This window comes from Asparagus officinalis, chromosome 4 (genome assembly GCF_001876935.1).
Source record: "Asparagus officinalis chromosome 4, Aspof.V1, whole genome shotgun sequence".
NCBI classification, from domain to species: domain Eukaryota; kingdom Viridiplantae; phylum Streptophyta; class Magnoliopsida; order Asparagales; family Asparagaceae; genus Asparagus; species Asparagus officinalis.
This window is the reverse complement of record NC_033797.1, coordinates 108,430,507-108,442,621: the sequence shown is the minus strand read 5'-3', so window position 1 is coordinate 108,442,621 and position 12,115 is coordinate 108,430,507. Positions and strand designations below refer to the sequence as shown.

General features: G+C 43.8%; 2 protein-coding genes across 2 annotated transcripts; both read left to right on the top strand.

Annotated features, from left to right (window-relative positions):
- LOC109839145 lies at positions 3,501-4,595 on the top strand. Its single transcript, XM_020407574.1, has 2 exons — positions 3,501-3,843; positions 4,051-4,595. Exons 1-2 carry the CDS (start codon positions 3,501-3,503, stop codon positions 4,593-4,595), a joined length of 888 nt encoding a protein of 295 aa, XP_020263163.1.
- On the top strand, positions 7,168-10,158 carry LOC109837953 (pentatricopeptide repeat-containing protein At3g09040, mitochondrial-like). The gene has a single exon (XM_020406347.1). It carries the CDS (start codon positions 7,645-7,647, stop codon positions 10,090-10,092), a length of 2,448 nt encoding a protein of 815 aa, XP_020261936.1. The 5' UTR covers positions 7,168-7,644; the 3' UTR covers positions 10,093-10,158.

The following is a 12,115-nucleotide window of genomic DNA, read 5'->3' as shown; positions in this document are numbered from 1 at the left end:
CCCTCGGTCAAGAGGGAAGGAGATCATCCGCTGTCGATTCCAGTCCAGCCCCCCAAACCAGCACAGAGGCAAAAGCCCAAGCCCTTCGAGCAACCTCCGCAAAGGCAATACGACTTTACGGAATACCAAGTGGTGGCTACCTTGAACACTCTTCTCAAGAGCAATAGGATCAAGCTGCCAAAAGTCATTAAACCTAAAGACGTTTACAAAACTGATGATCCAAGCTACTGTGCATACCACAGATTTGTCGGTCACCACACTTCCAAATGCTATATCCGTAAGAATAAACTACAAGCTCTTTACGACGTAGGAGTCCTAAAGAAGGAGAAGGTGCAGAAAGCAGTGACTACAAACATGGTCACCCTTCAATTCGGAATGGGTCTCCCTGAGGTTCATACACTGACAGGAGTCGTGCCCATCCCTAAGGTGGAACTGAAGATTGTCAATGACGAACCTCATAATCAACGAGGAAAAGAATTGTTGTCGCGGACTTTACCGTCAGGATAGATGATGTGGGTTCATCGCGACCTCCTCGACAATGAACAATGGACTTCCAACAAGTCCAAGGGTAAGTCTAAATTTTGTAATGTCATTTCGGTAATTCCGAACGATAACAGAGCGAAGGTAGCAACCCTCACCGATTCCGACGAGGAAGCAGACACATTGATTACCCGATCAGGGAAGGACTTTGCTAAGAGCTACCCTCCGATGGCAAAGAATCCGGTAAGGCTGCCAATAGGACTACCACCAACAGTTCAGCCAAGTCCTGACAGACCGAACTCAAGTGGTCAACCCTTCCGTTTCGACCTACTCGCACAGCTAAAAAACATTGCAGCCAGGATCACCTTGTATGAGCTCCTGCGGTTGTCCAAGACGACCCGCGAAGCCCTGCGAGAGGCGGTGACCAATTCAGAAGCCTTTGACACACATTTCTTACCCACTTCCGAAGAGGAGGCAGAAATGAGATGTCCACAATGCTGCCAAATGTCCAAACAGCAGATCCCCTGCATCATTTTTACTCCAGAAGACATTCTCATCAAGAGCATGACTCACGACCGATCCCTGTACTTCACAGAGTACATCGGTTCCTCGAGAGTAGACAGGATCCAAGTTGATCCAGGATCTGCACTAAGCATTGTCCCCATGAAGCTCATCAAGCACTTGGGGGTACCTCAAAAGTGGTTGTCTTGAACGACCACCACTATCTTTAGCTTCAACGCCATCGAAACCCGGCCGCTTGGGAATATTCGTCTCAAATATCGACTGCGTGATATAAAAACTGAGGTGACCTGCTACATCATTGACGCAGAACCCTCCTATAACATGTTGTTGGGTCGGCCATGGATCCATAGCAACAGGATAGTCCCATCCACAATGCACCAGTGCTTGAAATATGTGGATGATTGTGACCAAGTAAAGACTGTGGATACAGATAAATAGCCCTTCAAGGGAGTTAAAAACTATTTCACCGATTTTCTGCTCTACCAGGACCCCAAGCCAAGCAACGAGCCTCCGGTCGATGAACCTGGCAGCGGTAATAAGGCTGATAGTGAGCCCGAGAACAATAAAGGTCTCATTTTTAACGATATTGAATCCACTGTGATTGGCTATGAAGGCCCTGTTATAACCGATGATGATGAAACGGAAGGGTTTTTCTTGAGTGAAAGTCTCGCATTTGCTTATTTATCGTCCGGTTCGAAACCTGTTGATGATGAGTTCATCAACTCGATCTCAAGGGTGTATAACGACGGCTTTCCTACGACTTTTGCCTTGGCCGCGTCTGTAATCGTTGTTTTTTTCATCAACAGGTAAATGATTGAGTCCTCGCAAGCTGTCTTTGTCATACCTGCCCGAAATATTTCTCAGCAAGAGATTATCTTCGGGAGGATAGACTAGCCCACACGTACATTGTGGGATGAGTCAGACAAAGATGAACATGCTCCTTATTTCTCATGTTACAGTCCCGTCGCGAAACACATGATGGAGAGGATGGGTTATGACTTCCTCCATAAGGAAGGCTTAAAGTATGGCAAAGGCCGGAAGATGCCCCTTTGACCTGCCTATGTCCCAAGAGGGAAGCCTGACAATTACTATAGCAAAACTCGAAGAGGGCTAGGTTACTCCTTCTCTTCCTCCGAGTTATACTACAATTTCGACAAAATATCCGATGTTGCTTGCTCAAATGATCAATCATCAACATCCTCGACTTGGGATTCAGATTTTAGCATCGGATCCTTGTTTAAGAACCTCACAGTCAATATGGCTACAGTCGATCCCGCTGAAGTCCAAGAGGATGAATAGATTCCACTTTATGATGAAGCATGGGATCGCCACGTTAGTGCCCAGTGGAGTGGTCGCTTCGAATAGCATGAACCACCCACGAAGGACAAGATCCTTCAAATTAACGTGGGAGATGAGGCAAACCCTAAACCCATATTCATCAGCGACAGCTTACCTCCCTAGGAGAAGAAAGACCTCATATCCCTCATACAAGAATATATCGATGTCTTCGCATGGAATTATGAGGACATGCCTAGCCTGGATCCTCAGATCGCCATGCATCATCTCGACATCGGCTCAGATGCCAAACCCGTCAAGAAACAGCAGAGACGAATTCATCCACAAATCATGGAGGCGATCAAAACCGAAGTGAAGAAGCTGATTGAATCAGGCTTCATCAGGGAGGAACAACACCCTAATTGGGTGGCTAACACTGTTCCCGTCTTGAAGAAGAACAAAAAAATCTGTAACTGCATTGACTTCAGAGACCTGAACACTGCATGTCCTAAGGACGAATTATCTTTGCCCATCACGGATGTCATCATCAACAACACTTATGGTTTTGAGAGGATGTCCTTCATGGACGGAATCCCAGGGTATAATCAGCTCAAGATGCACCCTGAAGACGAGAAGCATACTTCGTTCAGGACTCCGATAGGGTATATTGCTACACAGTCATGCCCTTCGAACTCAAGAATGCTGGCGTAACCTATCAGAACTCCATGAGCATCATTTTCCGAGATCATCTATGGAAGACAGTCGAATGCTACATGAATGACCTGGTCGTGAAGAGTCACGACAAAGTGGATCACCTTCAAGACTTGAGAGTCATGTTCGACCTCATGCGCTACCATCAACTGAAGATGAACCCTACAAAGTCATTCTTAGGCATGACGAGTAGCAAGTTCCTCGTATTCGTCATCATGATGTAAGGGATCTATATCGACCCAAACAAGGTGCAAGCTATCCAAGAGCTCCAACCGCCTAGAAATCTCAAGGAATTGAAAGGACTACAAGGATGTTTGGCCTACATCCGAAGATTCATCGCAAATCTTTCGAGCAAATGTCAATCATTCTCTAAGCTGATGAAGAAGGGTGTTTTCTTCGTATGGGACGAGCCTTGCTAACAAGTGTTCGATTAGATCAAGACTTATCTCTCGAATCTGCCTGTCTTAGCAGCTCCCGTCTCGGGGAAACCTATTCTGATCTATGTAAGAGCAATGGAGCATTCTCTAAGCACCCTCTTAGCACAGAATGATAATGTTGGCCATGAGCAAGCCATCTACTACCTGAGTAGGATCTTGCAGGGAGCCGAGCACCGATACCCCATGGTTGAAAAAGAATGTCTGGCCCTAGTGTTCGCAATTCAGAAAACGCGACACTACTTGGTCGGTCAAACCATTCATGTCATCTCTCGGATGAATCTCATCCGAGTCTTCATGACACAGCCCGGGTCCTTGAACTGGCACGTGATGCGATGGGCACTCTTGCTTTCTCAATACAACATCTATTTCATGTCGCAGAAGTCTATCAAAGGACAAGCGATCTGCGATCTCATAGCCAGTCATCCGCTCGAGTTGAAGACTAACCTATTTGAAGACATGCCGGATGAAACCCACGAGGTCAATGCAACCTTGTAGGAAGAAGTCTGGCAACTATACATCGACGGCACCTCTCGCGTGGGCACCAGTGGGTCTATCATCCCAGGTGTGTGGGTAGTCTTAGTTTATACGCAAAACCATGTATTACCCCAAGCTTTCTCTTTAACAGAACCATGTACCAATAATGTGACTGAGTACAATGCATTGCTCATTGGACTCGACTTCGCCAAGGAATTTGGGGCAAAGCATCTTGAAGCTTTCGGTGATTCTCAACTCATCGTAAGACAGATGATGGGAGAATATGAAGTCAGAAATGACGACTTGATCCCATGTCACCAAGCGACCATCAAGCTAGCCGAATCATTTGACATCTTCCACATCGAGCACGTGCTCTGTTCTAAGAACACACATGCAGATGCATTAGCGTCATTGGCAGCTAACCTAGCCCACGCCAAGGAATTTGGGGCAAAGCATCTTGAAGCTTTCGGTGATTCTCAACTCATCGTAAGACAGATGATGGGAGAATATGAAGTCAGAAATGACGACTTGATCCCATGTCACCAAGCGACCATCAAGCTAGCCGAATCATTTGACATCTTCCACATCGAGCACGTGCTCTGTTCTAAGAACACACATGCAGATGCATTAGCGTCATTGGCAGCTAACCTAGCCCAGCCGCTGGGGACAAGCCAACAAGTCATCGTCGCAAGCTGACAACTCTACCAACCGGAGTATGCTCTGGAGGTGAATGCAACTCACCAAATTTTAGGCTAATCCGAACCGAGAGATTGGCGCTTCCCAATCATCGACTACGTATTGTAAGGTATATTACCTGAAGACATTAAGGTGCGAGATTTTGTTTGCAGACGCGCACCGAGGTTCTACTACGATGCAACCATAAAGGTATTGTATCGTAAATCGTACGATGGCATGTTGCTTCGATGTATCTCTACGACAGAAGCATAGGAAGCCCATGATGGCACTTGCGGCACTCACCAGCTCGGACCCAAACTCCCACCGGGTCAAATCTTCTTATAGTTGAGACCAAAGCCAAGTTCCCTCGCCAAGCTTTTCTAATAAGATGATGGATCCCCAAAACTATCACGTTAACGATCACCTCTGATAGTCCCCTCCAAATTTCCTCCGTCGATACTCTTCAACAGGACAATGGGTCCACTCCTACTGTCACGTTAACAACCACTTCTGACAAAATTTACCAATCCTCTTTAATAGGATGGTAAGACCTCAAAGTCGCTCCAATCGTGACAATCCAATCAACTTACCAATCCTCTTCAATAGGATGGTAGGTCATCAAAGTCGCTCCGATCGCGCTAATTCCTATCAGGTTAACGATCACCAAGATAGCTAACACCGTCATTCCTGCAAATAGCATTGTCTGATCAGTCGTCACACTCATACATCCCTGAATGACTTGAATCATTCCGAATGTTCTAATATCCTTAGAATAGTCGATGGGTAGCAGCCTACCATGTGATGGCTCCTATAACAATCAATCGTCACATCCATATGTCCCTGAATGACTTGATTCTCCCAACACCATCATTCTTGCAAATGGCATTGCTCGTTGATAGTGGCCTACCAAGCAATGTGCCCTGTCGACTCCTTATTCCCGAACGACGACCCACCAAGCAGGGCGCTGTCATTCGGATTTTTGACCGGTTATTTACATAAATTATCGTTCACCCGTTGGACTAAGTTGTTATACTTAACAATACGGCTCAACTCAATTATGACTTAACGGTTGTAATTAACTCAACCCGATACCTCGAACGGCTAAGGGTAGGAAAGATATTTTAGCATTAAGTCTAAAAGAAACTTTCCAACAACTCATCATACTGAGAGGAATAGTATGGCTAGCCCGATTCAAACGGTAATCGGTAAAGGCAAATTAAACTCGTTGACAGCTGAGGGTTTGCTAAAAATCCTAAGAGGGACAAGAGAAAAGGAGTATATGCGCACGACATTGGACAACAAAAGCATAAACTTAATTCATAAGCTGATTTTGAGACAATACAATCAAACAAAGTCAGAACAAAAACATGGAGACGTCTCAAAATCAACCCTGGCGAGCTTAATCCATCAAACTAAAGGATGCGAGCTTGGCCTTAACAGCGGCCAGCCTCTTCGCCTGATCAGCTCGGAGCTACTCCTCAGCTTCCTTCTGGAACTCAGCCTCAACAAGAGCATCAGCAGCAGCAGCAGCCGTGTCTTCTCGACGCAGCGCATGGAGAGCTTACATCGCTTCTCTATAAGCACCATGAACTCTGGTGCTCTTGAGCTTATGGTGCTTCATGTTCGCCTCTCCCTAGGCGGTCCTGACTCCGGTATGCTCAGCAATGTTGTTGTAAGCGTCCATCTTAGTCTGCATATGACGTTGTCGCTCACATAAGTTCGCGATGATAACCTCCTGCTCCGATATCCTCTTCTCTCGAGCTTTACGCTCGCGAGAAGCTCTGATCCGAGCTTCGATTATGAGTGGTGCTACCTCATCACACGGGTCGGTGAACACCAACCCTTCCAAACGATGCACGGCTTCCTCCAGGTGAATGAGCTTTTCCTCACAACGCTTAGCCAGCCCGATACCGCCCATGCGCTAGATATCCTTCAGTCTATCAGCTATGAAGGGGTAGAAATAAAAGAAGGTGTCCCACCTGACACTAATGATGGAAATCGCTTGTTTCATAGCATTCTCCAGCCATTGAACGAGGCCCCGCGGGGATCCGGAGTCCGAAGTAATAGATGTCTGACTGGGGGCAATCATAGAATTAGGCTGGATCTAGGAGAGCGACCCTTCGTCATCAATAGGTGGCCTCCATCCACCCCCTATGTTTGCTAGGTCCGGGAATCCAGACTTAGGCCAAGGCTGTGAAGGGAATTGCGGAGTGGATGATCGAGGGGACAGCTCTTCTCCCTCATCATCGGAGATCACTATGGGTTCGAGATTAATGCGCTCATATCTAGCCGGACTCCTCTTGCGAGCGATTTCTTCATATCGGTCCACTTCCTCTCTGAGAGGGGTCTCTTCCCAAAGGATCTTATGTTGTGAGGCCTAACAACCGGGGCCTCCTCTCGAGCTGCAAAATACAACAAGAGGAAATTAGAAACTTTGACTCAAAAGGTCGAAAGTTTTCTAAGTCTTAAGAACAGGCAGCCTGCATTATGTAGGCGAGTTGGCAAAGCTCGCCTATCGCGCAAAGCTCACCGATCAAAGCAGAGCTCGCCAGAAGATAGAAGCTCGCCTGGTAAGCAGAAGCTCGCCAATCGAAGCAAAGCTCGCCTATTACATACGGATTGGTCTAATAAACTCCCCAAAATACTTCCTCCCCCCCTCAAAAGACTTCACCTCACATGTTATCACATACCATCGGCAGTTTCATCTAGCAGACATATGACTCTCAGATGCGTGCAAACGGACAAGTAAACTCCAGCAGAGAGATTCTTCTGCTATTTTTAGTCGTGTTCTCGCTCTTTTTTTTTAATACGTGTCATGGATTATATGGAGTCCAAAAAAAATCCTCTGCTGTCCATTTCACCATATCCACATGTTCCTTATCCTCCCTATTTCTCGCAATAGTTGCAGCACATTCTCAACACTTCCTTGAATCAAGACCAACAGACCGGAAACCTCTGAAGACCCAACTCATCCTATGGCTACTCAACTCCTCAATCCATTCCCACAACTGCAGCAGCAGCAGGAGCGTCAATCAACAGACAGGGACCCAGTTCAGAGCTTGAAGCAGCCATGAAAGCATTAGAATTCTACACTCTCAACCAAACCAAGCCAAAAGATCCCCAAGCTTTCTACAACTCCCTCATCTCCCTCTGCATATCCAACAAAGCCCTCCGCGAAGCAAACCGCCTCCGGTCCCACCTTGCCCACGTCGGCCATGAGCCCGACCTCTACTTGAACAACCAGTTTATCAATCTCTACTCGAGATGCCGCGAGCCTGAAATGGCGAGAGATATATTCAATAGGATGCATCAGAGGAACTTGGTCTCTTGGAATGCCATGATATCATGCTACTGCTCTAATAATCTCTTCATTGATTCTCTTACGCTGTTCTTCGACATTCTAGATACCGGTCTGATGCCTGACCATGTCACTTATCTGACTGCTCTTCGTGCTTCTTCTGGCTCGGGGGATTTAAAACATGGGGAACAGATGCACGCCCTTATCATAAAGAATGGCCTCGTCTTGTCCAGGGTTGAGGTGGGCAATGCTTTGATAAACATGTACTCGAGATTTGGCAGGCTGGAAGAAGCTGAGGCAGTGAGCAAATATATGGCTTCGCTAGATGAAATAACGTGGAATTCGCTCATTGCTGCCTATTCCAAGAATGGATGCGGTGACCGTGCTTTGGCTTTGTTTGTAGACATGATGCATTCGAATCAAGAACCAAATGACTTCACCTTTGGCAGTCTGTTAGGATCAGAAAAAATAGCTTCCATCAAAGAGCTTCATTCACAGACTATTACGAGGGGGGTAGTGACCAATGTGGTTATTGGGAGTGCTCTTTTAGATGCTTATGCCCGATGCCAAAAACCTAGAAATGCATTGTCGGTTTTCAATTCAATGCCTAAGAGAAACATAATCACATGGAACTCTATTATTTCCGCGTGCCTTGGAAATGGGATGCTCGATAAAGGGTTCCAACTTTTTCATCAAATGGGTAAATCTGGATTGCTCGCAGATAAATACACCATCTCCATCCTTCTGAAGGCAGCCTCCACTCAATTGTCAACAGATACAGGGAAGCAGCTCCATGGTCTCGCGGTTAAGATGGGTCAGCAGTCTGATACTGCAACTGGAAACAACATCATCACAATGTATTCAAGAAATGGATCGATATCAGACTCTAGGAAGGCTTTGGAGAATATTATCGAACCCGATCTCATCTCTAGGAACGCTATGGCTCAGGCTTACCTTGACAATGAAGAACCCGAACTCTCTCTGGACATATTCAAAGAGATGAAGTTGTCAGGGTTCAATCCAGACCAATACAGCTTTGCCTGTGCACTGGCAGCTTGTGCTTCACTCTCTTGGCAAGGAGTGGGAGAGCAAATCCACTGTAACATGATAAAGACGGGTTTAATACTGGATGACTTCTTGGGGAGTGTACTAATTGATATGTATTCAAAATCTGCAGCTATCATAGAAGCTAGAAAGGTGTTTGATGGAATAGAGAGAAAAGATGTAATAACATGCAATTCGATGATCGCTGGGTATGCTCATAATGGCTATATTGAACAGGTCCTGAAGCTCCTCTCTTTGATGAACAAAGAGAATCTGAAACCTGACAGCTTCACCTTTGCCAGTGTCGTATCTGTGTGTGCCAATTCCACAGCAATACAGCAAGGGAGGCAGGTCCATGCTCTGATCTCAAAGTCATCTTCAGAGGTCATTGCTGATACTGCAGTGACCAATGCTCTTATAACAATGTACAGCAGATGTGGCAGCATAAAAGAGGCAAAAAAAGTTTTCTCAGAAACAAAAAACAAGAACGTAGTGTCGTGGACTTCTATGATTAGTGGGTATGTCCAGTGTGGCTACTCAAAAGAGGCTCTAGAGCTTTTTAACAAGATGGAAGGTGCTGAAGTAACACCTAATGCAAAAACCTTTGTCGCGTTGTTAACTGCCTGCAGCTATGGAGGCTTGACAGATGAAGCTGACAAGTACTTCAAGATGATGCATACCAAATATGGCATTAAACCGGGATTTGATCATTATGCCTGCGTTGTTGATATTTTGGGAAGAGCAGGGAGACTAAATGAGGCAGAGGATATCATCGAAAGAATGCCTTATGAGCCAAATGCACTTGTGTGGAAAATACTACTAAGTTCTTGCAGGATTCATGGGGATCAGAGGAGAGGGAAAAGGTCAATGGAGAAGATACTGGCATTAGATCCTGGGGATTCTGCAGCTTATATCTTACTTTCCAACTTGTACGCAGATTTAGGAGATTGGGATGGGGTAGCGGAAGTAAGACAATTGATGAGAAAGAATGGGGCAAAGAAGGAACCTGGGAAGAGTTGGATTGAATTAAGGAATAAGGTTCATGAGTTCCGAGCAGGAGATTATTCCCATCCAAGAACAGACGAAATCTACTTGAAGGCGAGAGAATTGTGCAGACACATGAAAGATGAAGTTTACTTTTTTGGCAAAGACCAATTGGATAACGACTTCACATAGAGTTTGTGTCCGTTGCTTAATGTAAACTTATGAATATAACTCATCAGGCAATGGATTTGAAGTAGACTCGATGCACTTAAAACTGAAAACTGACAAAACATGCAGAAAAAGAACGTTCATGTTCACATCAGCATTTGAGTCGAGCCTGTAGAGAAATAGAAAAGGCAAATATATTATTCATCTACCCTCATCTCTCTTAAATAGATATTAGGAGGATATATTACATAGTAGGATATTACATAAAATCATATTTAATCACATCTCACAATATCTCAACAATATCTCATAATATCTATGAATTCTACTAATATCAAATAACAATATACCAATAATATCCCTCGTATAATTCCTAATGTATGAGATTTGTGAATGTTGACATGAACATTCCAGTCTGAACAAGAAAAAGCTACAAAAATGACTAAACATGACAGCATGAGAAGTTTATAATGATAATGGTCATTAAATTAAATTCTAAAGGTAATATTCGGAACCATGTCAAAGTGTTTTGATAACTGTCACACTAAGTAAGTCTTGACCAGCAAGAATCGTTGCAGGACTCAAATCTCAAGTGTCTAAATTGACACTGGATGATTACCAAAACGTACATATATGAAATGCCTGCTGAAACATATACGGATCTCTGAATGCAGATGTAAGCATTTGTACATAAGTTGGTAAAAATATAATACATTTAGTGTAGCATATGACTTGAAACGAGATGTTACTGTCAAACGGAATGACACATACTCCAGGTTTTATTATATAAAATGTCACAATAAGTCACCAAGTGATATCAGATGTGCACAAATCAACGGTTCATGTTTGTTCAAAACCAATCTAATGTGCACGCTCCACTCTGTTAAATTCTTATAAAGGTGCTGTAGTAATGATTGTTTCAAAGGTCTTGCTGATCAAAAAAGATGTTTCCTTTACCACAACAGTCCACATTATGGATGAACAAAAATAACAATTTTCTAAAGACCATATAAAATTAAACAAGGCCTCATTTAATCGAGGATTATCCACGAAAATGCTAGTCACTACAAATGCTGATATTTAGCTATGACTATGCATATTTACCTTTTTATACATGTGAACCTTAAGAATGCAATTTCACTGTAAAACAACTGTTTACCTCAAGTCAAAAGGCATGAGTTTTCAGATTAGTGACACACTATTGGTGATTTCGTTCTTTGTATAATGATGCGTAACTTATAAAACATTATCATGTAAATGGGAAATTTTGACATGTAAGCAAGAAAAGCTTTACAAAAGCAAATACAAAACTCTGGCAGCAATGAGGATCGAGAAGAATCGCATCAACATGAGCATATAAAAGTTAAGCGGAATATGAACACAAGTGTATTATGAAACCAATAGTAATATCTTGAAATTTGAAATAGTGACCCATATTCAAGTATCAGTGTCCTAAGCACAAGATGTCCACATTCATCACATTTGATGTGAGAGGATCTTTTGAAAGAGAGTATCTGAGATTAAGAAATCACATATAGTTAAAGCTAAAAAAGGATTTATTTTGAGGTGAAGCTGACAACATTGCTAGTATACTCTTCAAAGAGTTATTTCTTTCAAGAGCTTAAATCCCTGGGTTGTTGGCTAACAATTATATATAACATAAACTGGGCGCTCCAACACTCCCCACCTCTGTTCCTCTCAATTACATTAAAGGTCCCCTAAAGTCCCCAACATAGATATAATTAACCTAGAAATACATAGTTGACTTACCAGTGATGAGCTTGAATCCATAGTCTCTTGAAATATGCTACTCTAATGCCATGTCAAATAACCACATTGCCGAAAAGCTTAAGAAAAGGTTAAGCTTTTGGCAAAGTGATTACTTGACCTTGTAACAGAGAAACAGGAAATCAAGGGCTCCAGATTACAAACCTCATATTTGACTGCTTGACATAGTTTCTTTACACTCATCTATTCTTAGTTTCCAAGCAAATAATATTCCCGTCAAAGACTTGTCTAGCAAAAGGTCTGTCTATAATTCTTAATT

What these genes read in the sequence shown, in the direction of transcription:
- LOC109839145 (XM_020407574.1), top strand. Translation starts at nt 3,501, where the DNA reads ATGGAGCATTCTCTAAGCACCCTCTTAGCACAGAATGATAATGTTGGC. An exon ending in GATCTGCGATCTCATAGCCA is followed by an intron (nt 3,844 to 4,050) that starts GTCATCCGCTCG and finishes TCTCTTTAACAG; the next exon opens with AACCATGTACCAATAATGTG.
- LOC109837953 (XM_020406347.1), top strand. Translation starts at nt 7,645, where the DNA reads ATGAAAGCATTAGAATTCTACACTCTCAACCAAACCAAGCCAAAAGAT.